Below are 26,771 nucleotides of genomic sequence, written 5' to 3'. Positions count from 1 at the left end.
CCTACACCCAGCCTGCAGGGAAGCGGCGCGCAGACCGGGAGGAATGCGGCGCCCTTTTCCCCGTAAGTAGGAGGTTATTGCCTGTAATTCCGAGGAGGTACACGGGCAATCACATGACTTGTTATCTGCCCGGATACTACTGGTGTAGCGGAGTTGGGAGTCTGGATAGAGAGGGGAAAAAAGAAGAGAAAAACAACACGGCAGGACGGATCACATCGTTCACTCCCACCTACATGTTATGACTCACGTATGACTCACCAAACGTGCCAGTAAAGCGATCACAGCCACTGCTCTGGAATATCACCACACACACATATACACACACATTCAGAGGGAGAAGGGGGGGGGGGGGCATAAAACACACACACACACACACACACACACACACACACACACACACACACACACACACACACACACACACACACATAGGGTAACTTTCCGGGAATCTGCGTATTTCTGCTTTACTTCCTTTACATTTTACTTGAAGTTGCCAGTGAAAAGGAAAGGAACAAAGCTGCATTGCTGGGAATATAAAAGCACTCGGATTCTGATGTAAAACATGAATTTGCATTTTAGTTTAGTGTGTGTTTTTTAGGCTATAAGCAGTAAACAATCCAGGTTCAGTGCATCAGTTTACATTTCTGCATACAAGCCCAGAAGAGCAAATCACATGCAATGGAGTTTTCCAAGGAAGCAAAAGTGAAATTCAGTTGCTGCTTTGATAGTTTTTTTTTTTTTTTTTTTTTTTTTTTGCACATTGTAGCTCTGCTATTTACTTAAAATAGGTAAGCCGCATGTTTTTCCATCAGCAGTCAGCACAGGAGATGTGATCGTGCTCTGTGATAACAGATGTAATATGACTTGATGGTTATAAGTCTGGGCATTTTCCCAAATGAACCCCATTAAAAACTAAATCCTCCAAACCAAAAGCAAAACTAACAGAACTGAGATGGAGAAAAAAAAGGGAGAGGACTCAAAATAAAACCAAAACCAACAGGACAATGCAGAAAACCACCACTTGGCTCAGAATAAAACCTAAACTTCTGTTCTGACTGTGAAACACAAATAACTGTGCAGGGATACAGCATATAAAGTTTATTAGCAATAATCAGAACTGACATTAAAGGCTGTGATGCTGACATTTCCTTCAGATTTCTGAAAGAACAACAAATAAAACGCTTTCTTCGTTTTGCACCCATTACGTTTCACATAAAAAAAACACATCTTTGTGTATTTTTCCTTCACTCATCAACCTTTTAAAAACCTGTTAAAGACAGAAAAATTAACTAAAGGGACCAAAAAATAAAACTTAGCATGTCAATTCATACTTTTAATAATGAACTTAGTCATAAACTTTGAGCTAAAGCACTTTGAACGGCATATTTATCAACGATGGCATTGCTTCTGTAGCATCAACACCGCCATCCCGCTGATCTCAGTCAAGGATTGTGAAAACAGACTTTATAAACGAGGAAATAATCTGATCCAGGGCCTGCAGAGCGAATTTCCGATTAATCGTACATGCTCGCGTTACTGTGGTTACGAACAAATACAAGTCTTAAAAGTAAAACATCGGTGTGTGATGTTTTACTGCATCTCTTCCTGTGCTCAGATTTTTCTTCGGGCTGTAAGAAAGTAGTAAACTTCTGCCTCGTTATTGACGCTGCACAAGGTTTTGAACAAAAACTTTGACATAAGAAAATATGTCCAGCAGTCCTTCCACAAATAAACATGGACATGAGGTTTAGAGGAAGCAAAAGATTTATTTCACTATACATTGGCCTTCGTCTTTCCATCCGGGGGATAAAAAAAACTGAGCCATTCCTCTCTAACAAGCCCTCTGCAGATCTGACAACAGCTGAGAGTAGAGAAGCGTAGAAACAAAAGGGAAAGTTACACTTTCTGGTCTCACGCGACACATAAAAAGTTTCATTTTCATTCAGTGAAAGGAGGCTGAAGAGGATGTCCACTTCCTGAGAGGCGCTTACGATGTCGGCAATTTGAAAAATAAATGCAGTATTTTAGTCACTCCACAGAGGTCTGGAGCACCCTCAACCTGAAGAAGCCGTCACCGCTGAGGACAGGTGACTCGGGTGTGTCCCGGCATGTGGCAGATGCCACAGGTGCGAGGTTTTTTAGCAGCAGGGGGTCTGTTAGCATCTCCCATGGTCTTCCTCCCGTTTTTAAATCCACCTCCTCCCGACACTGTGGAACATAACCAAAAAACACGAGGAGGGTTAGAGAGGTAGTTACTTGAAGAGATTATTCTGTGTTGAGCATTGAAAAAAACCCCCAGCAGAGTTGGTGTGTGAATGCTTCAAGGTCTCAGCGTCTGAGTCGTGACAGCTCTTTTTTTCACCTTTAACTAAAGAGTTGCTCTTTCACTCATCAGAGTTTGATCTAACTGTGTATCTTATTTGCTTTTATGACCAGCAAAAGTCATTTATCAGAGCAAGCAGAAGTAATTCCAGGCCCGCTTCAGACCCTGCTCCCACCATCCTTCTTTGGGCCATCATCCACAGGGACGGTTTTCACGCTGCATATGTTTGAAAATTAGATTTGCACATGTATGAAACTATGGCACATTTTAGACAAACATGCAGAGCACACAGAGCTGCTGCAGGGACAAGAGCTTTATGTAGGAAATAAAAGATCCTTGAAAGAGCGCATCGATGACTCAGCAGACAGATACATTTTTGATTGAAACCACATTCCTCACAGACATATTCATTCTCCACAATGAGTCTGAAAACAGATGCAGGGTCCCGAATCAAGCACTATAAAGTGAAAAGATGCTCTTTGTGTGGCATTTGTAGACGTGACTTGAAGAATATGTTAAATATGAAGACATTTGTCTTCCAACACAGATTTATGTGGCTTAAGGACATGAAATCTTGGCATACTGGTCATCTCCTGAACAAAGTCATGCAAGGCCAAGTAAGCCATTGGTCCCCCTATAAAAGGTAAAGTTTGATTGTTTTGTAAATTCTTGGAGATGAATCCGTTGGGACGTCAATGCAAATGAACATGACTGATAGTTCAAGTGTAAAAGGGGGAGCAACCTTTCTGCAGAACCGCTGTTGTAATCTGTCTCATTGGGCTTGTCATTGATCTGTCAGGACAACATGCTGAAACTCATAATGGCATAAAAAAGCATTTATTTAAATAATGACATCATCTGTATGAGTCCTTGCGAAAGCAAATCTTGTGTCAAATCAAATTCCATTAGCAATGTGGCTGCAAGCAGCTCCAAAAAATGAAGTCCACCCAGTAAAATTGACATTGTTATTAATAAAGGAAAACAATAAGAAGTTGACATGCTCTGTTTTTACCATGTAACCAGAAAGGAGTTCACATCATTACAGGTAAAACTCTACATGCAATGTGAAGAACTTCACGGTTTGACCAATGCATTTGGTCACATCCGCTACTCTGATGGAGGCCGCATTCAGTCGAATCCTCAGCAGAAATCTGCCAGTAGCCTGTTGGCATCTACCAACAGCGTCAAGGTGCAACATCAGTTTGTGTCCACAACGGCTGTATCACAGTGAGTACAGTTACATGGTGTTTTTTATTTCAGAAGTAATAATTCGGAATTAAATAATTCGGAATTAACTTAATTCTCCTACGAGTTTACATGACAATAATAACACCGAATGAACGTTTACAGGAAACACATGCTCACTTAATTCCTCTTTAGAGCGACGGGTTGGGAGGGGTTATGATTGGACAGAGGGTGACGTATGACGTATACGGAAATAAACAAAGTTGGCTCCCTGCTTCTCATCTTTTCAGTCATAACTTGTAAAAACTACATAAGTACCAGTTTTGCTGCTATTTTTATTATCATTTTGAAGTAGCAGCTCAACACGAGCATATTACTTCACTTTTTGCAGCAACTGAGAAGGAGAAGAAAGACAGACCACCGAACATGGGAGGCAAAACAACGGGGCAGGACAAGGTAACGAGCATGCGCAGAACGACTAGAATTAACTTGGAGCGAAATTAAAGTTTACATGACAGAGGAATTAAAAAGATTGGAATTAAAATGCGAATAAACCAGCCACTTACATCGGAATTAAGTTTAATTCCGAATAAAAATTAGTATTAGGAGTTAAGTGTTTACATGGTCGTTTTTCATCAGTTTAAAGCGGAATTAACTTTTATTATGAATTAAACAGGAATAAAAACTCCCATGTAAACGCACGGAGTGTGACTTCAGCATTTTAAATTGCATTGCAAGCAGTAAATCGGATTGGTTTTGAGTGAAGGTTGGACCCAGACAAGGCTGACCTTTGTCACAGATTCTTTTCATAACTTTTATGGACAGAATTTCAAGGCACAGCTGGGGTGTTGAAGGGGGGATCCGGTTTAGTAGCTTCAGGACTGGGTCTCAGCTGTTTGCAGATAATGTAGTTCTGTTGGGTTTGTTGAGTCACAATTTCGAAGTCTTATTTGCGCAAATCACAATCAAATGTGAAGAAGTTGGGATGAGAATCAGCACCTCCCAATGGTCCTCATTCAGAAAAGGGTGGAGTTTCCTCTCCAGGTCGGGAATGAGGTTGAGTGGAAAAGTTACGGTGTCTTGGGGTTTTGTTCAGGAGTGAGGGGAGGATGAAGCAAGAGATCAGTAAGTGAATCAGTGTGGTATCTGCAGTGATACCAGACTCTGCATTGGTCGGTCTTGATGTGGAAGAAGCTAAGCCAAAAGGTGAATATATTGATTTGGATGTATTGAGCTTTGGATAGTGATCGAAAGAAGGAGATTGCAACTACAAGTGGCTAAAATGAGTTTCCTTTGGAGGGTGGCCAGTAGGGCTGAGACGATATGCTTTTCTCTCAATTAAATTTTTAACGATTCCTCAGTATTCAATTTTTAGTTTGCTTTTTAAACACCAGACCATGTCAAAAAGTTCCACGATGACCAACTTTACAGACTACATCACAAGTCTGATTTCCCAAATAAAAAAAAGTTAACTATGTGTCAGTTTTTAAGATTTATTCAGCAGCAATATATCTGAACCAGCTGTTTGAACTTAAACTGTAAACATGTTTATTTATGCTGTGAAGTTGGTCTTTTTAACATGGGAGTCTTTGGGGATTTGATCTCTTTGCAGCCCCTAGTGGATGAAGGGGGAACTACAGTTTTATGCACTTTTGCATAGGCTTCACTTTTAACCACGGGAAGTTGCCGCTTGATCTAAACTTATAATAATTTAAAATAAAAAAACAAACAATTAAAGTGAAAAAAAAAAAAAACAACAAAAAAAAAAAAAAACTTTGACTGACCAAAAAGTCTATTTAAAATTGTAAAACAAAAAAAATCTAAATTTTTACGTGAAACAATTTTTTCTCCCTCTTCAAGTGGCCGGGCTCTCCCTTAGAGATAGGATGAAAAGTTCAGTCATTGGCAGAGGATCAGAGCAGAGTTGATGCCCCTCTGCATAGTAGAAGTCTGATGTAGTGACTTGGGTATCTTGGTTTTTCCTTCCCACTGCCGCCTTGTGCATGCTCAGGATGAGAGATTTGATAGAAGTCATGATTCGATGCAATCAGTTGGTTTCTATTATAGGCTACGTATGAATTGGCTTGAAATGATGTGTATGTAAAGTGCCCTGTGACAGCATTGTTGTATAGAAGCATAGGCTTCTTTGTATGGGAATGTCTAATTGCGTAGTTTGTTGGTTCATGAATCACCTGAGTGACAGGACTCAGCGCACGAAATGCGATGGTCTATGTTCTGCTTTTGTAAAGGTCCACAAGGGGGTGCCACAGGGCTCTATATTAGGTCCCCTCTTGTTTATTATGTATATAAACGAAGTAGGAAAAAAGGTGTCTGATGTTAACATGCATTTTTATGCTGATGACACAATCATTTATTGTTTTGGATCATCTCTGGCTAAAGCTATTGAGTCTTTGTAGAGAGCTTCTGATGTTGTTGAACGTACTCTTCTGCAGCTTAACCTGGTTCTCAATGCTAGTCAACGCTGATGTTCCAACTTGTTCCAAGAAGGTCTCTCAAGTTCCTCCTTGGCTCACTCTTATGGGAAGTGTCACAGAGGTGGTTCTTTCGTATAAATAGATTGGTATCTGGCTTAATGATGCTTTTACTTTTAAGCCCCATATAGAAAATCTTGTGAAGAAACTAAAACTCAGATTGTCTTTTTTTCTTTAGAAACAAATATTGTTTTTCTTTTAAAGATTAAAAAAACCAGCTAGTCGCTGCTACATTTTAATCTGTTTTAGATTATGGTGATCTGGTGCATAGGACTGCTTCAGCTCAATGTCTACATAAAATTGACACTGTGTACCATGCATCTCTGAGGTTTATTACAAATTGTAAAAGCATGACCCATCATTGTGAATTGTATTCTAGAGTAGGATGGCCTTCGTTGTCCATCAGGAGAACGGGACATTGGTATATTTTTATTTATAAGGCCATGCTTGGGCTGCTGCCATCCTATATCTGTGATTTAATCACACAGAGATGTGTTGATTCTTATTTTTTGCGATCGAATGATCATTTGATGCTTTCTGTTCCATTTGCCCGCACAGAACTGGGAAAAAGGGCCTTTGTCTACTCCGCTCCATCTACGTGGAACTCTTTGCAGAGAGACTGGAAATTTCTTTGAACAGTTTTAAGTCCAGAGTGAGAGATTTTGAGATGTCCTCCTTTAGTTGTAACTGCTTTCAATTATTTGTTCTGTTTAAGTGGTAACATGTAAATTGCCTGTAACTCTTGCTGCCTCTTGGCCAGGACTCCCTTGAGAAAGAGGTTCTTAACCTCAATGGGACTTTCCTGGTGAAATAAAGGTTAAATAAAATTTAAAAAAATGTGTAGTGCTGCTATACAAATGAAGCTGAATTGAAAAGCTGAAATGAATTGTTAGGATGCCTCCTTGGTGAGGTATTCTGGGCACATTCCACCAGGAGGAGACCCGGGGGAAGGTCTTGGACACACTGGAGAGATTACATCTCACGGCTGATGTGGAAAAGCCTCGGGACCCCCTTAGACCACCTGGTATATGTAGCTGGGGAGAGGAAACTTGGGGCTTCCTAACTTAGGCTGGTGGCCCTGCAACCGACCCTGGATTAGCTGCAAGAAAATGGATGGATGCCTGAAATGGTTTCTGTTTGCAACTTATTTTTTATTCAGTTTTAATGAAACCCTCTTTGTTATGTATTTTTGTCACAAAAAGTAATGTTTAACATTTGATTCACATCTGTAATTCTGTCCAGAACCTTTAATTGAACACAGAAACCAAACAGGGCAAAGAAACCAAAAAAAAGTCTGTCTGAACATGATGACCTTTTAGAAAAAGTGGGAGATATCTTCATTTTACAAATTCTGCACTCAACTTTGTAATCTCTGCGATCATTAAAAATTCAACCAGATGCTGCTTGTTTTTGAGTTTTCGCCTTTTCTTCACTTACTTCACGATATGCTTGCTTTTAAATCTAGCAAGATGAAGTGTAGAGATACTTTTTTTTTCCAACACCCACCCATCCTTCCTCATGTCATCTTTTCCTCATTTATAAGGCGGCACCGGTAAAACTGGCAGCAGGGCCTAAGCTTCAATTCAGTTCTGTAAACTTGTCATAAATGTTAAATGTCTGTCAAACCTTGGACGAGCTGGCTTGAACCTTGAATTTCCCCTCGAGGATGAATAAAGTATCTTTGACTGATTGATTGATTGACTGTCTATCTGAATCTTGGCTCTCATGAATCAACTGTTTGTTCAATTTCAACCTAGGAATGATTTTGATATTTAAAATGTCAGTATCCATTCATAGTCATTTACATTCAGAGACGTCCTCTGTTTATTATATACAATGTCAACAAACCCGATTAGAACAGAGTTAAAATGGAGTATACACACTCCTTGGGGGTACTTGGGGACACAGGGATAATTTGTCATATCTTTTATATCAGTCTTACTTAAAAGAGCCAACTTCAGCTTGTATTGGGATTCTTATCATATAAAATGTAATATTTATATATTCAATACAGGTGAAGTTAATCAAATATATTCAAAAAATATATTGATCATTTTTATAAATCACTTTGAAAAAGAAATATAAAATACTTTAATAAGAACAAATATATATAATATCTTAGATATAAAAATATTCAATAAAAACAACTAAAATAAATAATGTGTAAATGAATAAAATTAAATGATAGAAATGAGTAACTGTGGCAAATTACTGTTACTGAAGTTTCAGGTTGTTCATATAGTTTTCTAAAGTAAATTTAAGCCTTTTAATTATGCACTTGTACTAATTTGCACTAAAATGAAAGTGAAAATGTGGAATTTTATTATTCAGAAGTTTCTGCCCACTTGAGATGAAATTGCATTGTATGTGGCCCAATACTAAACTGTCATCTAAATCAACAAATTTGGTTTCCGTTGGTACAGGGCAGAAAAATGGTTGTGTATGAGGTACAACATAGAAAAAAGTTTGAGAATCACTATTTTACAAAGGATGCAAAAATGCTTGTTCTTCTTCTCATAATGTTTGAGAGGAAGAATAAATTAGTTTCTACTGAGTCAACTAAACATTTTCTATTTAGTTCACTCATTCAAGTTTAACATTTATCAAAAGAAACAGATTTGAAGCCCACTTCAAGTTTTGTATCTAAGGAGATACAGGTCATTTAACAATCCACTGAGACAATATACTGCTGAGGTACTCAGTTCAGCCCTATGAGGTTCACAATCCAGCAGGTTTTCCACGTAGTCTTGCTTCAACACATCTGATTCAAATGAAATAGATTTAACAGCCTATCAAGTTCAGCATGACTCATTAATTTAATTCAGCAGTGTTGGAGCAAAGATACATGGAAAACCTGCTGGACTGCGGACCCCGTAGGACCGAATTGAGTACCCCTGACTGAATATAAAAAGTAAAAATAAAATAGATAAACCCAGCTGAGCGAAACAAGTGCAGTAACAGATTTGATCGAGGCGAGATGCTGATAGAACTTCTAGCTGTGGATGTTGTGTTGTTATCCTGGAAAGCTCTCTAGTTAATATCAGCTGGTTTTATAAGTTCTGTAGAAATAAAGGTGACTGGATCTGACATAACCTTCCCAGCTTGACTCCAGCACTTTCATTAAATTTCAGTCTGATGCTGAATTGTTAAAGTGGCTCTATTCTGCACATTTCATTCTCATTTACTTTAAAATGCAAGTCGAGACCGGCAAGAAATAAACAAGCATTTTTCACAAACTCCTTAATTAATTTTGTATTGATCCTCTGCCAGAAAGCTCCGCCCCATGTCCTGCCTGCGTCTGATTGGTCATCTGCTATGAGTAGTTATACTTAGCTATGAAGGTGGGCGTAGCCTTCTTCTCGTGAACTGCACGACCTGGAGAAGATAACCAATCGCTGAGTCCCTCCCCCGGGACGTCACTAAAATTTCCAAGTAGAAAAAAACTCTCTAAAACCAATTGTTTCTGTCGCCATAGAAACCGAATGTAGAGAGTGCTGGAAAAAAATGTGTTTAGGTGATAAAAAACGGTGCTGCTCATATGTCTTCAACACTATAACATTGTAGAAAGCTCAGAAAACTAGAAATGGCATCATAGAGTAAATTTAAAGAGAAAAATAAATGGTTATTATCTCAGAGGAAGGACTACATCCAACATGGATGGTGTAATGCAGCTGAATGATGGTCAGGGAATGTACAAACCATCTTCTACCTCTATGTCTGGACTTCTAGGTTATTGTTTCCTCACCTGTGCCAAGACGCTGGTACATTTAAATCTTCTTCAGGGGAGTGTGACTCTATGTCCATTTAGTTTGTGTGAGAAAGAATGATTACATGTGTGTGTGTGGGGGTTCTTTGATTTTTTTGTGATTGACTTTGTTGTGTGATTCTTTGTGGTTTAAAGATGCAAAAACTTTTTTTTAAAAAAATGTATAGACTTGCTGTCATGTATTAAAAGTACTTTAAGTATAAATAAAGTATAACTTACTCAAAAATCACAAAGTGCTTCCCTAAGAGAACAAAATAAATGGAAATAATATAAAGCACAACAACAAACGCGAAACAAAAGTTTAAAGTGGTGGATACTAAGATTCCTATATATAACAATTAGAAGACGGTATGGCCATACTTTGCAGGTAAATGTTCTTACGGACCACATATGCACAGCTCTACACATAAACACTGTTGATAAAGTAGAGTCTCAGCTTGTACCACTACACTCACTGTTTTTGGAGCATCTGTCCATCTTTCCTTTCACATAATGGCATAATCCCAATCTGTCCTTGCATGTGATTGGCCACATGCAGTACCACCATACTAAAGTCCTGACACCACCTATTATGCAGCAGAGGCTGAAAATTTCAGCTTCCCAATAGAAGCTGGGTCCCTCACATCATTAATAGATCACCTGCTGAAGTGATTTGATTTATAACGTCTGAATTAAAAGATAAAAGAGAACCTGCATTTGGTGAGTTGGTGGCTGTTCATTTAGAGAGCTGCAATTCTGACCCTCAGAAAGTTGGTTTAGATGTCCTGACATACTATTTGGCAGCATACTGTTAGCAGCATGGTAGAAAAGGACGGTTTTCCTTTTAACTTCTACAGCATCCTCACTGTGGTTAAAGCCACACGGCATTTAAGGCCAATAGAAAAGGATATAATGTGTGAAAACATTTGTGCAGGCAACTTCTGCGCTGCAGCAGAAACAGAGCAGAAAGGCTGAATATGACTAGTGTTGAAAGGCTGAATGCATTTACGTGTGTGAGCCTCACCTTGTGGGGGTACATTCTCATCAGCCCACTGGAAGAAGCCGCATTGCTGCTCTCTGGGTTTCCCACAAGTGTGAAACATACGGCCCTTGTTTGGGCCATCCTTCTGCACCGTGCGCGTCACAGCCGTCTCGTTGCAGTTGCACATTGTCTGTCCTATATGTCCCGTCCTGCCCAGTTCTTGCCCTCTGCTGCCTCCAGGTGCGTTCCTGAACCCCAGTGAAGGCCTGGCAGGTTGGGTTGTCCTCTGAGCTGACAGCGGAGGCCCTCGACTCTGCGGAGCACCCTGCTGACTCGGCTGATCTGCCCACAGAAAGAAGTTGCAGCTCCCAGAGTTGCACTTGTAGAACTGGCGACCTTGGTTGGGTCCGTCTTTGCGCACTGTGAGGAGGAGTGCATCCTGACCACAGTTGCACACAATCACATCACTGTTGCTCTCTGCACAGATACTGTTACCGCCTGAGGGAGGTCTTGGCTGCGGGGTCCAGGAGGGGACCGGAGGAAGGGAAGGACTAGGATTGGAACTCAAGGCTCTAGATGGCAGTGGTCTAGGGGGCCTGGGAGCTGGTGGAGGAGGGTCATCTCCTCCCCCTCCTCCACCTCCCCCACTCCCACCTCCTGCTCCCCCTCCTCTGAGGTATTTCAAGTCCAGAATCTCTCTGAGCGTTTCATCACAGCCACCAATGCAGCCAACAAATTCCAGAGGCATCATGGGAGGGAGGCTGCCGCGACGGAACTTGAACTTCAACCTGGAAAGCAGGAACACAAAAAAAAATAATCTCAGGGTCGGAGAGAACTGTATCTGCAGCTAATGCAGAGAAAACAGGAAGCAGGTGAAAACTTTGTTTTGAAACTTTATTAATTATTAAGTATGTTAAAGTAGAAACAGTGTGACTGTGTGCATCTGGTTGATAGTCTGTCGGGATTTATTAAGAAACTGTATTTGCTTAATACCTGCCTGTATAGACTATTATTGCTTAACAATGTTGAGCATCCTCACCGTGGTTACACTGCATTCAGGGCCGATACAAAAGGCCATATTGTGTTAAAGCATTTGTGCTGGCGATTTCTGCGCTGCAGCGCAGGACATGTGCTGGGAGGACATGTGCGGTTCTTGGTTGTTCTGACAGAAACGGAAAATCTCGACTGTAGAAACAAGCTGAATGCGAAGAACAGAGACGTTTAATGAGAAAAGGAAATTTCACATCATCGGCTGTGCATCATGGGTCATCGGTTCATCACCATTCTCCCCCGCTACATATTTCAGAAATATATCAACTTCCATTCCTATGCAGACGACACCCAGCTCTACATCATCTCTAAACCTTACTCCTCTCTTCCACCTACCTCCCCCCTGACTGTCTTCAGGAAATCAAAGAGGGTTTCTCCTTCAGTTGTCTCAAACTCAACAGCAGTAAAACAGAAGTTCAACTTGTCGGTAAAGCCCATCTGAGCTTTGGAACATGGACTCTCTTCAGTCGTTCAAATCTGAACTTTAAACCCATCTGTTCAGAATGGCCTAATCTCTTTAACCCTCCAACGGTCTGTCTGTTCTGTTTGTTTTAACCTGGTGTGCACATTTTCAGATTTGTGTCCAAACTTTTGACTGGTAGTGTATATATATATATATATATGTATATGTATATATATATATATATATACATACATACATATATATATATACATACATACATATATATATATATATATATATATATATATATATATATATACACACACACACACACACACACATATATAGGTATATAAAATGAAATGAATTGAAAAATACTTTATTAATCCTCAAAAGGAAACTCAATATTGTAGGAGATAATAATTAATTTGAGGAGGTCTTGTTCCGGAGGCTGCTGGCAGGAATGATCTTCTGTATCTTTCAGTTATGCATCGGACCTGAAGAAACCTCTCAGTGAACACACTTTGTTGTTTCATCACTGTGTTGTGGAGAGGGTGTGAAGAATCCTCCATCATCTTCATCAGCTTGTGCAGCTTTCTTCTTTGGACAATCAGCTCCAGCAGCTCCAGAGTTACTCCAAGCACAGAAGCAGCTTTCTTGATCAGTTTGTTGATTCTCTTCAAGTCTCTGGTTCTGATGCTACTACCCCAGCAGATGCTGCAAAGCTTACTGCACTCTCCACAACAGACTTATAGAAGATAGTTGTTTGAATAAATTAGATTGATTCTAATTTAATTAACCCATTGTCGACTTATAAAATCTGATGATCAATTTTTTTCCTTTTCCAGTAACAACAGCGAGTCTACGCTTACATGATTTATAGATGCTTGACTGGATCTTATTTACACAATTTAAAGGTTTTTTTTGTGTCACTTTAAAGTGGAACTATTACGTGCATTTCAGGCTAATTTATTTTTATTTCTGAGACCAGAGATTGATCGAGTTATTGTCACAAATGGCTTTATTTACTTCAGACCGACCCTCTCCGTAGGCTGTCAGATCAGCCTGCGGGCAAAACGAGTGGATTAAGCCCCGCCTCCTGCCACTGCACTACATCGGGAGAGCGCACCACAACTGCTTTCGCCATCATTGTAACATCTCATAAACAGAAGGATTAGGCTCATATGAACTCAGTAAAAAAAAACAAAATACAATGTCAACACATAGCATACAGCCCTACATGTTGGAACCTGAATCAGACCCTGAAAACGAAGTGGAAAACAGCAACGAATGCAGCAGGATGTCTCTCTTCGGTAAACTCACCAGCCATCGTTGGAAATAACTTTATCCCACGTTTTCCACCTGCCTGATGTATTTGTACATGTCCTTGTTAACCAGTAGAAGGTAACCAATCACCGAACCTTATCCCCTGGGACGTCACAAGGATTTCCAGGTAGAAAAAAACTCTCTAAAACGACGCGTTTTTCATCGCCATGGAAACCAAACGGAGAGAGTGCTGGAACTCAAACTCAAACTCAAACATGCGTTTAGGTGATAAAAAACAGCGCCGTTCACATGTCTGATGAGGATTCAACACTGTAACACTGTAGAAAGCTCAGAAAACTCCAAATACCATAATAGCATCCCTTTAAACGACCTCAGCTTCCATAAGAAGTACAGTCTGCTCTGACCTTTCTTGTAGATGTATTCAGTGTTGCATTTCCAGTCCAGTTTGTTGTCCAGCTGAACTCCAAGATACTTGTATTCCTCCACCACCTCCACCTCCTCTCCCAGGATGGAAACAGTGCTTTGCTTATTCTTGCTCCTCCTGAAGTCAACAATCATCTCTTTTGTTTTGCTGGTATTTAATATAAGATGATTGTCACCGCACCATTTAACAAACTGACTGACCAGTTATCTGTACTATGCTATATTTCTGCAGTATTTCTGCAGATGACAGGACTCAGAGTTGTACTGGAAGTCTGAGGTGTACAGTATGAAGAGGAATGGCGAGAGAACAGTTCCTTGTGGTGCACCAGTGCTGCTGACCTCCATCTCAGACACACAACCTTTCAGTGTCAGAAACTGGGGTCTGTTTGTGAGACAGTCATAGATCCAGGTGGTTGTGGAGGTATCCACCTGGAATTTATGGAGCTTCTCACATAAAGCAGGCTGAATGGTATTAAAAGCACTTGAGAAATCAAAGAACATGACCCTCAGAGTGCTGCCTGAATGGTCCAGATGAGAGTGTGCTCTCTGGAGCAGGTATATGATGGCCTCTTCAACCCCAAGTCCATTACGATATGCAAACTGTAATGGGTCCTGAAAGGTGTTTACTTGCTTGTTGAGGTGAGCCAGTAAGAGTCTCTCCAGGACTTTCATGATGTGAGATGTCAGGGCAACTGGTCTGTAGTCACTTGGTTCAGCTGGTTGTGTCTTTTTAGGCACTGGAACAAGGCAGGAGGTTTTCCACAGCACTGGGACTCTATTTTGTCTCAGACTGGTGTTGAAAAGGTGCTGGAGAATCGGACATAGTTGTTTTGAGCAGGTCTGGAGAACTCTGGGACTGACACCATCTGGACCTGCAGCCTTGTTCTGGTTCAGTTTCTCAAGTTGCTTCATGACCTGATTGCAGGAGACAAACAAGGTGGAGGTCTCAGGATGTCCTGATGTGGAGGAAGATGAAGCTGTGTTCTGGTCCATGACTGAGCTGCAGGGTGACAGATTGGAGGTGTGACAGGAAAGCAGTGGGTTGATGGAGGGTGTGTGGTCTGTTGGGCTGGAGGTAGGGGGTGAACTGAACCTGTTGAAGAATATGTTCAGCTCATTAGCTCTGTCCAGACTTCCATCAGGCTGGTCCCCCTTTAACTTGAAGCTGGTGATCTTCATTCCAGACCACACATCCCTCACGTTATTCTGCTGGAGCTGACTTTCTGACTTCTTCCTGTAGTCCTCCTTGCACTTCTTAGTGTGTGTTTTAAGTTTTAAGTATACATATATATATATATATATATATATATATATATATATATATATATATATATATATATATATATATATATGTGTGTGTGTGTGTGTGTGTGTAAAGTTAATATTTTTCCCGTTTGGCAAATAGTTAAGCATATATTTTTCATTTCATTAATACATCATGTTGCCATGGTGACCAGTGAGGAACTGAGGAACAGAAAGCAACAGATTCCTCCTGATTCATCTGCTGTTTAAGATATCCAACAAGCTGAAAGCTGCTGGTTGATTTCTTTTTTTTTTTTTAAATTGTTTCAGAACAACTGCTGGAGCTCAACTTTGCGCTCTGTACCAGATTGGTTGCTATGGTAACAAAAGCTGGTGTGGAGCTCTTTGGCTCGCTGCTAGTGAGCATGCCCTATATTTGGACTGAGCTGAGGCTACTGCTCAAGGGGTTACCGCCTACTTGTGTAAACAAGAATTTGGACAAATTTCTTTTATCAGATAGGCCACTGAGAGCCGCAGTGTCCTCAGTTTGTTGGCGTTTGCACAGCTGATAGGGAAAAATGACACACTGAAGGTACACGGCATCAAGGAGACCACCGAAGGAAAGAATACTTTTTAATGTAGTTGATTTATGTTTAACTGCGAAAATTTAAATTGTGTTGAGAAAACAAAATAAGTCTGAAATTTACTGTCAAGATCTTCACTGTAAATCCAAGCTGTTTCCTGCTACACATGCACATTTTACAAAACTTGTTTATTGAGTTCAGAATAACTTCCCCTTGTCTTGTTTTAGACACTGACCAGTTCTTTCTAAAATGTAAACAATCTTCCCTTTGGTGACGTTGTAAAGGCAGTCAGTGAAAACAGAAAAGTGACTAAGTCTTACCTGCCTGTCACTTAGAATGCATCTAATTTAGCAGCATCCAGGTCACTTGGCAACTCTTCCAACAACTTTATTGCTAGTCAAAGCAAGAATAAAACTAAACACAGAAAAATCCAAATGTGTGAAGTCATTTTTGTGTGAGTCTCACGGCATCTCAAATGGCCCATCGTTTCTGTTTGAAACCTTGGAGCAGTAAATCCCACAATGCTCTACAAGTTCCTACAACAAGCATCAATACTGTTGAGCAATAACGTAGTTTTGCATCAATAATTCTTTTTAAAAGTGAGTTAGTTGTTTAAATAAATTAGATTGATTCTAATTTAATTAACCCATTGTCGACTCATAAAATCTGATGATCAGTTTTTTTTCCTTTTCCAGTAACAACAGCGAGTCTACGCTTACATGATTTATAGATGCTTGACTGGATCTTATTTACACAATTTAAAGGTTTTTTGTGTCACTTTAAAGTAGAACTATTATGTGCCTTTCAGGCTAATTTAATTTTATTTCTGAGACCAGAAGGGCTGGGATTGATCGAGTTATTTTCACAAATTGCTTTATTTACTTCAGACCGACCCTCTCCGTAGGCTGTCAGATCAGCCTGCGGGCAAAACGAGTGGATTAAGACTCTTCCGCATTAAGCCCCGCCTCCCGCCACTGCACTACATCGGGAGAGCGCACCACAACTGCTTTCGCCTTCATTGTAACATCTCATAAACAGAAGGATTAGGCTAATATGAACTCAATAAAAAAAAACAAAATACAATGTCAGCACATAGCATACAGCCCTACATGTTGGAACCTGAATCAGACCCTGAAAACGAAGTGGAAAACAGCAACCCACAGCAATGAATGCAGCAGGATGTCTCTCTGGTAAACTCACCAGCCATCGTTGGAAATAACTTTATCCCACGTTTTCCACCCGCCTGATGTATTTGTACATGCCCTTGTTAACCAGTAGAAGGTAACCAATCACCGAACCTTATCCCCCGGGACGTCACAAGGATTTCCAGGTAGAAAAAACTCTCTAAAAGACGCGTTTTTCATCGCCATGGAAACCAAACGGAGAGAGTGCTGGAACTCAAACTCAAACTCAAACATGCGTTTAGGTGATAAAAAAATGTGCGCCGTTCACATGTCTGATGAGGATTCAACACTGTAACACTGTAGAAAGCTCAGAAAACTCCAAATACCATCAGGGCCCCTTTAATCTAAACTCAATTTCCCTCATCTAGATTATGTCAAATTCAGATTGTTAAAAATAACTTGTAGTAACTTTGTTACTGAACATTAAGTGGTAAAATTCTGCATTTAATATTGGAAAATGTTCAGAAATTTCATAGATAAGGAGGAAAAATGTTCTTGGGTGAATAATGCTGACAGCTGGGAAAAGCATCTATCTGTTCTAAAGCCGCTTCTCTTGATTAACGAACAAAGTCCAATTTTTTATCCATCGCTGGGTTACATTCAGCTGTAAACTAACAACTTATCACCTCTCACATGCGCAGCTGACATTACGGCGGAGTAATGTTTGCTGTGTTCGACAAAGATATGTTTTAAAAACTAACAGGAAGTGACATCACTATGCATGTGTGCACTCTGAAAATAAATCCAGACGCAGTCTATGGAATATTGTATTTCAGAAGTGAATAATGTATCGACTCACATTATTGAAGTAATCCGATTACTCCAAGATATCTAATTTTGATGGTCACATTAACAGGCTTTCTATGTCACCCCTAACACCTATTTACAAGCTTTTTTCTTGCATATTCATAAAAGACAATAGTATTTTTGTAAATAAACAACTTTTGATGTTAGTGAGTCATACATAATCACAATTATATTATGTAAATCTTCTATAAAATATATCTGTTTTTCCAATTTGTCGCAAATGCAAACTTGTGTAATTACATTATGATCATTTATATAATATATTCATTATATTTTATATTTATTTTATATATATATATATATATATATATATATATATATATATATATATATATATATATATATATATGTTATAAATTATATGTTATATTATGATATAATTGAACATCATTTTGCGCAAGATAAATGGAAAAACAAATGATACAACTTTATTTTATAGAAGATTTACATAATATAATTATGAATTATTTTATATATATATTTCATAGAATACATAGAAAAGGTTAATAAAAAACTTTCTTAGAATGTCTTGAACATTTAAGAAATATTGATTTTGTTACATAAATTAATCAAATTGCGTGTATTCTAAATAAAATCCAATAGAAGTAGGCTGATCTAACTAACTGATCTACTCAGGAAAGAAGGGCTGCTACCAGCCCACCACCACCTTCACTAGACTCTTACAGATCTTTATGTCTCATTTAGTTAACTCAGTGGTATTACAAATTATTGATTTACAGCATTATTTGAAATTTTTTCACAGTAACTCAGCTGACTTTTCTCTCCCAGGTTTTTTTAGACAGCTGTTTTATATCCGCTCCAGACCTTCCTGGACAGAAATGGGTCACTGAAACATTCCAGTCGGGTTTCAAAGACACAGAAACATCACTTCTTCAGATCTTTTATAAACTGTTTATTTCTTTATTTTTACTTCTGCTATTTTTGTACTTTTAGACCTTATTGTTGCCTTTAACTGTCTTGCATCAGGCAGGGTGTGTTTTTTATCAACATTATATTTTCTTACGTATGCGACGTCAATGAGGGTCCATTTATGCAGCATCAGGCCCTTTGGCCCGTTTTACAGACTTATTCGCTCTAATCATCAAACAATATTGTGTTTTAATGAAAAAAGAACGAACAAATGTTTAGTTCAAATATATTGCCATAATACGTATTCCATGTAATACTGGCATCCAAGGTAACGCTTTACAATACTGGACACATAATGAGCTTCGTTACTACGGAACACCTTGGGGTGAATCGGGAACTAATGGGTAATTAACCCAATACTTCCTGGAACCATGAATTCCAGTCGTTTCTTAATAAGCCCGGTCTTTGTGGTCACCAGCAAGTACTGGTTACATACTCATTTGTTCCTGATTCACCACAAGGCGTTTCCTAGTAACAAAGCAGATTTTGTGTCTTGTATTGTAAAGTGTTTCCCCAACCGCAACACATTCACATTTTACTCTCTTCTTTTAATATTATTACCTTTGCCAATAAGTTTATGTTTTTACTGACGTTTATCTGTTTGTTTGTGTTCAACATAACTCAAAAAGTTAGACGGACTTTCAGGAAATTTTCCAGGAGTTGTTGGAAATGTAAAAAGGAAGAACTGTATTAGTTTTGGTGGTGATCCAGATCACCGTTTGGATCCAGGAACTTTTTCACGGCCTTGGCAGAGGTTTGCGCCCTCCTAGTGTTTTTCTAGTTGTCTATAAAATAACTTTGTGATTTAGATCCAGTTTAATTTCCCTGCAGAGCAGAAAATCATAACACGTATCAGCTACGTAACAGTGTCTGCTTCAGGCTTTACGTCTTTATGACAAAGTCAAGATGACATTACATTTTCTAACCTGAAGAGGGAAAAAATACAAAAGGGTATTTCTTCTAACTTTTTGGAAAGAAAAAAAACAAACAAAAGAAACCCGGAGGGTATTTTTGGACAACTTTACTATGAATAAACAAACAACGTTGTCAGAGGAAATCTTCCTGTTTGTTTCGAAAGTTGTCAAAAGAGTCGGTACTTTTTGATTTCTGTTGAACCTTTAACTTTAAACTCTGCAGAGATCGCTCTCTTGCTGAGTTTTGCTGTAGTTGCACCGAACTTTTACAGCGACCTGCCGTTTCATATCAGGACCTCTCAACACTCGAAATCTACAAACTCTTTCTGAAAACATTTTTTGTTTCCTTCTGCATTTAAACTAAACTCCATCATTACATCTTTTGCTGTTTCTTTCTGCTTGTGTAGTACTGTTTTTACTGTTTCATCCCACGTTACTTCTGTATCACTTTGGTCAACGCTTATTGATGTTTACAAATAAACTGGTTTGATTAGATTCTTTCTTAATTTAACTCCAGTTTCCAACATCAGCAAGTTTTGTTCTACAAACACCTTCAGTACAAACTGATGGCGAGGTCATACAAATGCGAGCACAACACAAACTTCTTAGTGTACTTTTGTGAAAAACAATCAGTGTATTCACAGAATTAACTTCATCCTAATCAGCCGAATTTAATTATAAAACCATTAAAATTCAGAGAAATAAATATATATATATATATACATATACATAGACATTTACTGGCTACAGCGACAGGAGTATTGTCATTCGGTAATACATTTACTAACTTTTGAAAAATATATCTTATTGTCTTGTAAGACTTTAGAAGTCCCTGTGACCAGACTTTTTATACAGCTTATTCATTAATAATTTATTTACTTCTTATTCAGTTGGTGCTGCTTTTAAAGAGAAATAAGCCAATTTTTTATTTCGTCTCAATAAAATGTCTATTTAAAAAAATAAAATTCCATACTCACATGTGAATGGGGCTTGGCTGACATGTGGGACATATGCTTTCGTCCCTGCTGACCTCCAGCACCATGTCGGGGAACCACACTGCTGTCTTACAGGCTGGATAGCCCGTACAAGACAGGTATTTACTGCAGGAGGAGACAGAGCAGGTGAATCAGGAAAAAAACAGACAAATTCCAGTGATGGATTATGCCTCATTTGATTCAAGCAAAATCACATAAAAAGACATTTTCATTTGATAACTTTCTTGTGTGCAAAACAAACTAATAAAACTAAGCTGTCTATGTTAAAAAATACCAGCTTGGAGCAACTTATGCCTTGCATGCCTTTCTGTTATACACTACAGATCTGTTAGTAATGTTAGTATGAGTTGCATTTTTAGAAAGTCTAATCCATTTAGCTGTTTTAAAGGTGGAGTATGTAAGATTTTCAATATTTTCAAAATAAATTAACTTAAAAAATAACTACAATCATAATTAGATTAGTTTTTTTTTTAAACATGTAGGTTCCAGTCTGTCCATATTTGATGTGTTATTAAATTAAATTAGTTAATTTATTTAGAAAATATTGAAAATCTTACATACTCCACCTTTAAAGGAAAAATACAGACAGCACTTTAAAGTATCCAAACAAATAAAACACATCTTTGAAAGAAAAAAAAAAAAAGATATAAGTCACACAAAACGCTGAATGTGATGGATAAATGACGTCTGAAGGAGTTTTCCTACCAGGAAGCTAAAGAGAAAAAATCTGAGCCACTTGCACCTAAAAGGGCATTTTTTAAACACTGCTTAGTGAAGGAGCTTAGAAAATACCAAAACAACCGTGGAGATGTGTTTTTAGAGCAAGAAGACAAACATGTGGGTTAGTTTGGTTTCAGCTAGGGGTGTAAATATAAAGTTTAATCACAGTATTACCCCATATCAATTCAGTTGATTCTGCATTTTCTAATATTACAAATCCTTCTATAAAACCATGTGAATTTGATTTGATTCAGGAGCCGATGATCAATACGAGACCATATCACAAGCTGATTTAGCACAATCACTTCCATTCATATCAAAAACACAAGAAGCAACTAAAATATCATAATGAAATTTCATTCCTGAAATCAGACATTATAATAAAAGAATATTTGTGTTATTTAGACAAAAACAGAATGAACCACAACCTGTAAATTATTACTAATGCAGTGTCATTTACAGTGGAAATAAATAGACTTTTCAACAGTATAAGATTTATTCCATATAAGTTTTGTTAATAAACAGAAAAAAAAATCAAAGCTTTATCATGAATGCTGGACTCCTAAATGTTCCACGTCAAATCCGTAAAATTCGTGCCTTCTCCAACACAACACACAGAGTGGCATATCTGGAGTTCTCCAGTTACACTGAAAACATACTTGGCTGTTTTCTTTTCTTTAACCTCTGATGATAATGCAAGCTCAAAACAGGCCACATCAGTACCTACAATAGTTACGTTAACTTTATTTCTAGAATTATAATAACTAAGGTCGTATAGTCTACCTTTACCATAGTTGGACAGCTCACCTTTCAACTGACGCTACGGCATTGTTGATGATTGAATTGATGTATTCATACAACAACCTCCTACTCTTTCTCTGTTCTCACCTGTTTCCCTCCCTCCTCTTCTTCAGCACCATGTCCCGACCGCAGTTAGGACATTTCCTGACCGGCAGTGGGATCTCCATCTCTTGCTGCTCTGCTTCAGTCATCTCCAGAGCAGCTCCCAGGTACGGCGTCAGGGCTTCATCTAGCCTGCAGCAAAAAATACGGAAAGCTGACTTGTTGCCAACAAGCTGCAGTGACAGGACTGTTGTTTATTTAGGCCCACTGACAGCATCTGATATACAAACATAAGGGTAAAAAAAAAAAAAAACACGAACTTTTTTGCCTTCCTCACAGACTCAGTGAAGACGGTTTTGTATTTCTGGATGTGGTGTTGAAGGACAGTCTGTTTGTCCTTCCTGCCCTCTGACACCAGCTTCAGGTCTGCTTCCAGCTCAGCACGAAGGTTTGGTTTTGACATCTCGTAACCCATGGAGTTGTAACCTAAACAGACACATGTACTTAGATACATCGCACAACTGAGAGTCATTTCAATATCTTAAGGTTTATGGTATAAAGTGGCATAGAGGGAGGTATGCACATACCCTCCACTAGTCCCATGCCGAGCTCTCCAGGGAGAAACCTCTGGTCTGCAGTCAAGCCCACGTACATGCGGCTCTTAATAGTCTCAATGTGGTCTGCGTGAGTGGCATCTGTGCCTGTGACACACATAATTTGGACAGCATAATAAACATTACACATAAAAGAGCAAATTTAAGAAATAAGGTCTACGTTAAGTCAACAAGTGAACATTAAAGGCCACAGAGTTATTTACAGGTTACCTTTAGGCAACAGAAAGGGAAAATTTATACTTTTCCTATGTGTGTATATGTGCAAAATAAAAACATAAGCACACATACGGTGCATCTGGCAAATCTGCAGTCCACCCACAGAATACTGCTTATATGTGCAGTTTAAATGGTGACCTCTGTGTGCTGCAGGAGTTTTGTAATGCATCAAACATTAGATACTTCCCTGATCTGTTTCTACTCTATGAATTTGTCCTGAAAAATCTGGTTTTATGGGCTGCTGTTGACAAAGATTAAAACAAATTTTAAAATCAGTATCAGTGTGATAACTTTAGAGGATTTTATTCACCAGGTGAGTACAGAAGAAAAGACTGAAAAGTGCAAACAACACAACACAAGCAAATTAACCCTTAAAACTCCAAGACATTTATTGCTACTTTTTGTTCACCTGACCTGTCTATTAATGTACATATAATCTCAACCCTTTCACACACAGTCAATTAATGAAAATCTTTTTTTCAGGACAACCTGGGCAATCATAATATGTATCCTAAAATGATGCCGCATGGATGGATCAATAATTATAGGAGTATAAAACCAAAAGAAAAAACAAAACGGAAATTGAATGTCACAGAATTTAATTTAAAAAAAAGACACAGATCAACAATGTGGAAGCTTTCTCATTTTTAAGTATGTTTCTCTCAGGCTTTGGCTATCAGGACAAAAAGATTTTTTACTTTATTATTACTTTGTTTTCAATTCTGGAAGATAACTATTTCAACTCAAGCTCGTCTTTGGCGGCTCCAACTGAATGTCACCGTCATAAAAACAAAAAAAGAAGAAATCTGAGCATCTTATTGGTCAATAGACTGTTAGAAAATCATCAGTGTTTACATGTAGCTTCAATTTTGAGGTTCACTAACATAATTTACACATTTTTAACCACAAAATGTAATGAATCACGAACGTAGGGTGGTGGAATTCACATGTGAAGTTTCCGGAAATAACACCGCAATTAACAGCTGGACCTTCTCGAAAGGCTAGAATTGTACCTAGCTCACAATAGATAGTGTGCTTGTGAAATCCCCATTAAGTTTCATTATGTGGTTCCTGAGATATTTTGCAAAGTGTTGACGCTGTCTCGTTAGATCTTCCGCGTACCAGCGGAGTAGTCAGAGTTACAAAATAAACTTCATCAGTTGGAAACAGACTGGAAACTTGTCCTGAGTCTACCTTATGGCAGATAGCAGCTGGGACTGTAACCCTGAACAGAATTAAGTGGATGGAGAAAAGAGGAGAATGGATACACAAAACGTGCTAACAGAGGACCGAATACGAGTAACACAATGATTAAAAGACGAAGGGAATTGACTGCAGTTTGAAATGCATTTTCTTCTTCCCCTTTCCTTCGTTCCACTTCGTTCCACTCATCAAAAAAGCCCAGAAATCTAAAATTTCTGGGCTTTCTGGAAAGAAAGCTGAGAACAAAGTTGCTACTTTGGTGTGTTTAAAACCTACCGATGCCATGCTTCTCCATTAGAGATATGAGATCGGCTTCTGTAAGAAGCTGTGGTGGACTAGTCTGTCCGTCTACCATCTCTATCGCAGAGGGCTGGAACTGAGAGCCGTGTTCATACACTGGGATCACCTGCAAAAGAAAAAAATCAACAAATCTTGTCAGGCAGGAGTTATTTAAAGACCATCGGTGTTCAGTTTGTGTTGCTTTCAGCCAACATTGCAAAATATTTACACCTCTACAAGGAAAAATTATCTTTATTAACTGGGCTTTACACACACACACACACACCCTACCTTTGTGCTCCACCTGTCATATGGGTAAACATCAAGATAATTCCTTGCGATTATCATGAGTCCAGAGGTGGAAAACTTCTCTTGAGCGATGTCTATGTCCACCACCGTCTCCTGCCCCACGGCATCCTGGGATACACAGGCCAGGAAGTGCCGGACAATGAACTCATATATACGTTCTTCATTGCCCTGAACAAAATGGAGACAGATCAAATACATTTTACTCATCATAAAGTCCATGAAAGTGTATGCACTGCTCTATAAAGATCATAAAACTGAAGGTGAATAAAATATCTTCCAATTGCCCAGCAAAACTTAATTTCTTTTTAATTGTATCGCAAAACTGATCTTATAAAAATTCAATGTTAGCGTGATCTTTGGGCAATGACTAATGATAAGCTAAATCTGTGTCCACTGCTTCCGCTGGATGTTTAAAGCAGCAGTCTCCAACTCCGGTCCTCGTGAGCTACCATCCTGCAGGTTCAGTTCAGTTCAGTTGACTTTATTTGTACCCGTAGGTAGATTTGTTGCACAGCAATTTCAGGTTTGGTATTGTAGGAGCCATAATAGTATGTGTGGATATTCATGAGGCGTAGTGGGCGTGTTAGTGGGTGTGCGTATGTGTGTGTCAAAGTTTGAAAGGTACCAACTCACCGGTGTTTAGATGAATGGATGAGGAATTGGGGTGAGTTTGGAGGTATTCCAATTTTTGTTGACCGCGTATCGCATCACACAAACTGGAGGAGTCTGTTTAGTCAGTATACCGTTTATTCAGGTGTTGGACATAATCTTGGAACTTGATGAAAAGAATAAATGTGTCGCTGCTAATACAGAAGTATTTTAGAGTTTATTGGAACGCGCGTCGGACAAAGAGCCTCGAATTTAGCCCACAGCGGCCCTCATACGATTTAAGACAGTAACAAAATAGACACATGAACAGACATTGTGACATTCACAATGGCTCGCAAAGTAAAAAAACAATAAATAGTTACATTAATAGATAAAAAATTATTTAAAATCCTAAAATTTATTCAGGAGGACTGCTGCAAAATTGTTCCTATAATGTTTTCCTACAGCTCGGCACCTGGAACCTGCGTCCGGATGGGAGAAGGTGAAACTCCACAAATAAAGGACGGGAGTCACAGCTCACAATGTTAGAGGCCATACGCTGTACCTGCCTGTTGTACAGGGCCTCAAGACTCAGCTGACGCTCACCAATCAGCCTACTGGACTTTAGTTCTGTCTTTCAGAGCCAAATTACCAAACCAGGCTACCAGAGTTTCAGTGTTACCCCGCTGCAACACACCTGACTCAAATTAAATGGATCCAACAACCTATAAAGTTCTGCAGAGTGACTAATAATTTTGAGTCAGGCATGTTGGAGCGGGAAAACATGGTGGCCCCTGTGGACACCTCTGCCTTACAGCATTTTAAAACTGAGAAACCACACTTCAAATCTTAGCCAATAACGTCACGCGACAGCTCCGTTTTGCTTTTCAGCACAGAGTTGTCACAGCGGCACGGATGTCAACACACTCGCTGTTCTGAACACACACTGCAGCTGAGTCAGCACAGAGAGCCCAAAAGGAGGAAGTGAGGGAAAGAAAGACCAGATTAGGAGGTGCAAGAGTGTGAAACTCTGCACTTTAATATAATGCTAAAATCACAAATAGGGTTTAATATCAGAGAAAAAATATATTCCTTCGAGTGGTTCTGAAATGGGGTGGAAGCTGAGGGTATTTTAAAGCTCATTCCATTGATGAGCTGCATAGAAGAATAAAGTCGTTTGGCCAAGCTCCGAACACACCCAGAACTTTGAAAATACTTCTGGTGGTTCGTAGAATTAATTTATACAGCACTTTTTTTGCCATTTTGCATATAAATAAAAACAAAAACACGTATAAATTACAAATATTTCACACCAGGAAAGGAATAACACAATTATTTGAAACAGCAAAAACTAGTAAATGCCATGTTAAAATGTAAAAATAAATACATTTTCATCACAAATGGCAAAAAAAAAAAAAGCGTTAAAAAGGCAAAAATGAATAGATCAAAATCT

The 26,771-nt window shown here is 38.9% G+C and overlaps 1 protein-coding gene across 1 annotated transcript in view; it reads right to left on the bottom strand.

Moving 5' to 3' along the window:
- Nucleotides 1–1,987: 1,987 nt before the first annotated feature.
- top3a (DNA topoisomerase III alpha) overlaps nt 1,988–26,771 on the bottom strand; it is a 32,889-nt gene continuing 8,105 nt past the window's right edge. Inside the window, exons 12-19 of the mRNA XM_079253566.1 lie at nt 24,713–24,898; nt 24,419–24,548; nt 22,697–22,810; nt 22,430–22,595; nt 22,155–22,301; nt 20,529–20,651; nt 10,770–11,515; nt 1,988–2,208 (exon numbers count right to left, since the gene is read on the bottom strand). Of these exons, the coding sequence (XP_079109692.1) occupies nt 2,072–2,208; nt 10,770–11,515; nt 20,529–20,651; nt 22,155–22,301; nt 22,430–22,595; nt 22,697–22,810; nt 24,419–24,548; nt 24,713–24,898 (1,749 nt within the window). The 3' untranslated portion in view covers nt 1,988–2,071. The remainder of the gene's footprint in view (nt 2,209–10,769; nt 11,516–20,528; nt 20,652–22,154; nt 22,302–22,429; nt 22,596–22,696; nt 22,811–24,418; nt 24,549–24,712; nt 24,899–26,771) is intronic.

Source organism: Telmatherina bonti (assembly GCF_933228915.1).
Source record: "Telmatherina bonti genome assembly, chromosome: 14".
Lineage (NCBI taxonomy): Eukaryota > Metazoa > Chordata > Actinopteri > Atheriniformes > Telmatherinidae > Telmatherina > Telmatherina bonti.
This window is presented reverse-complemented; position numbering and strand designations above follow the sequence as displayed.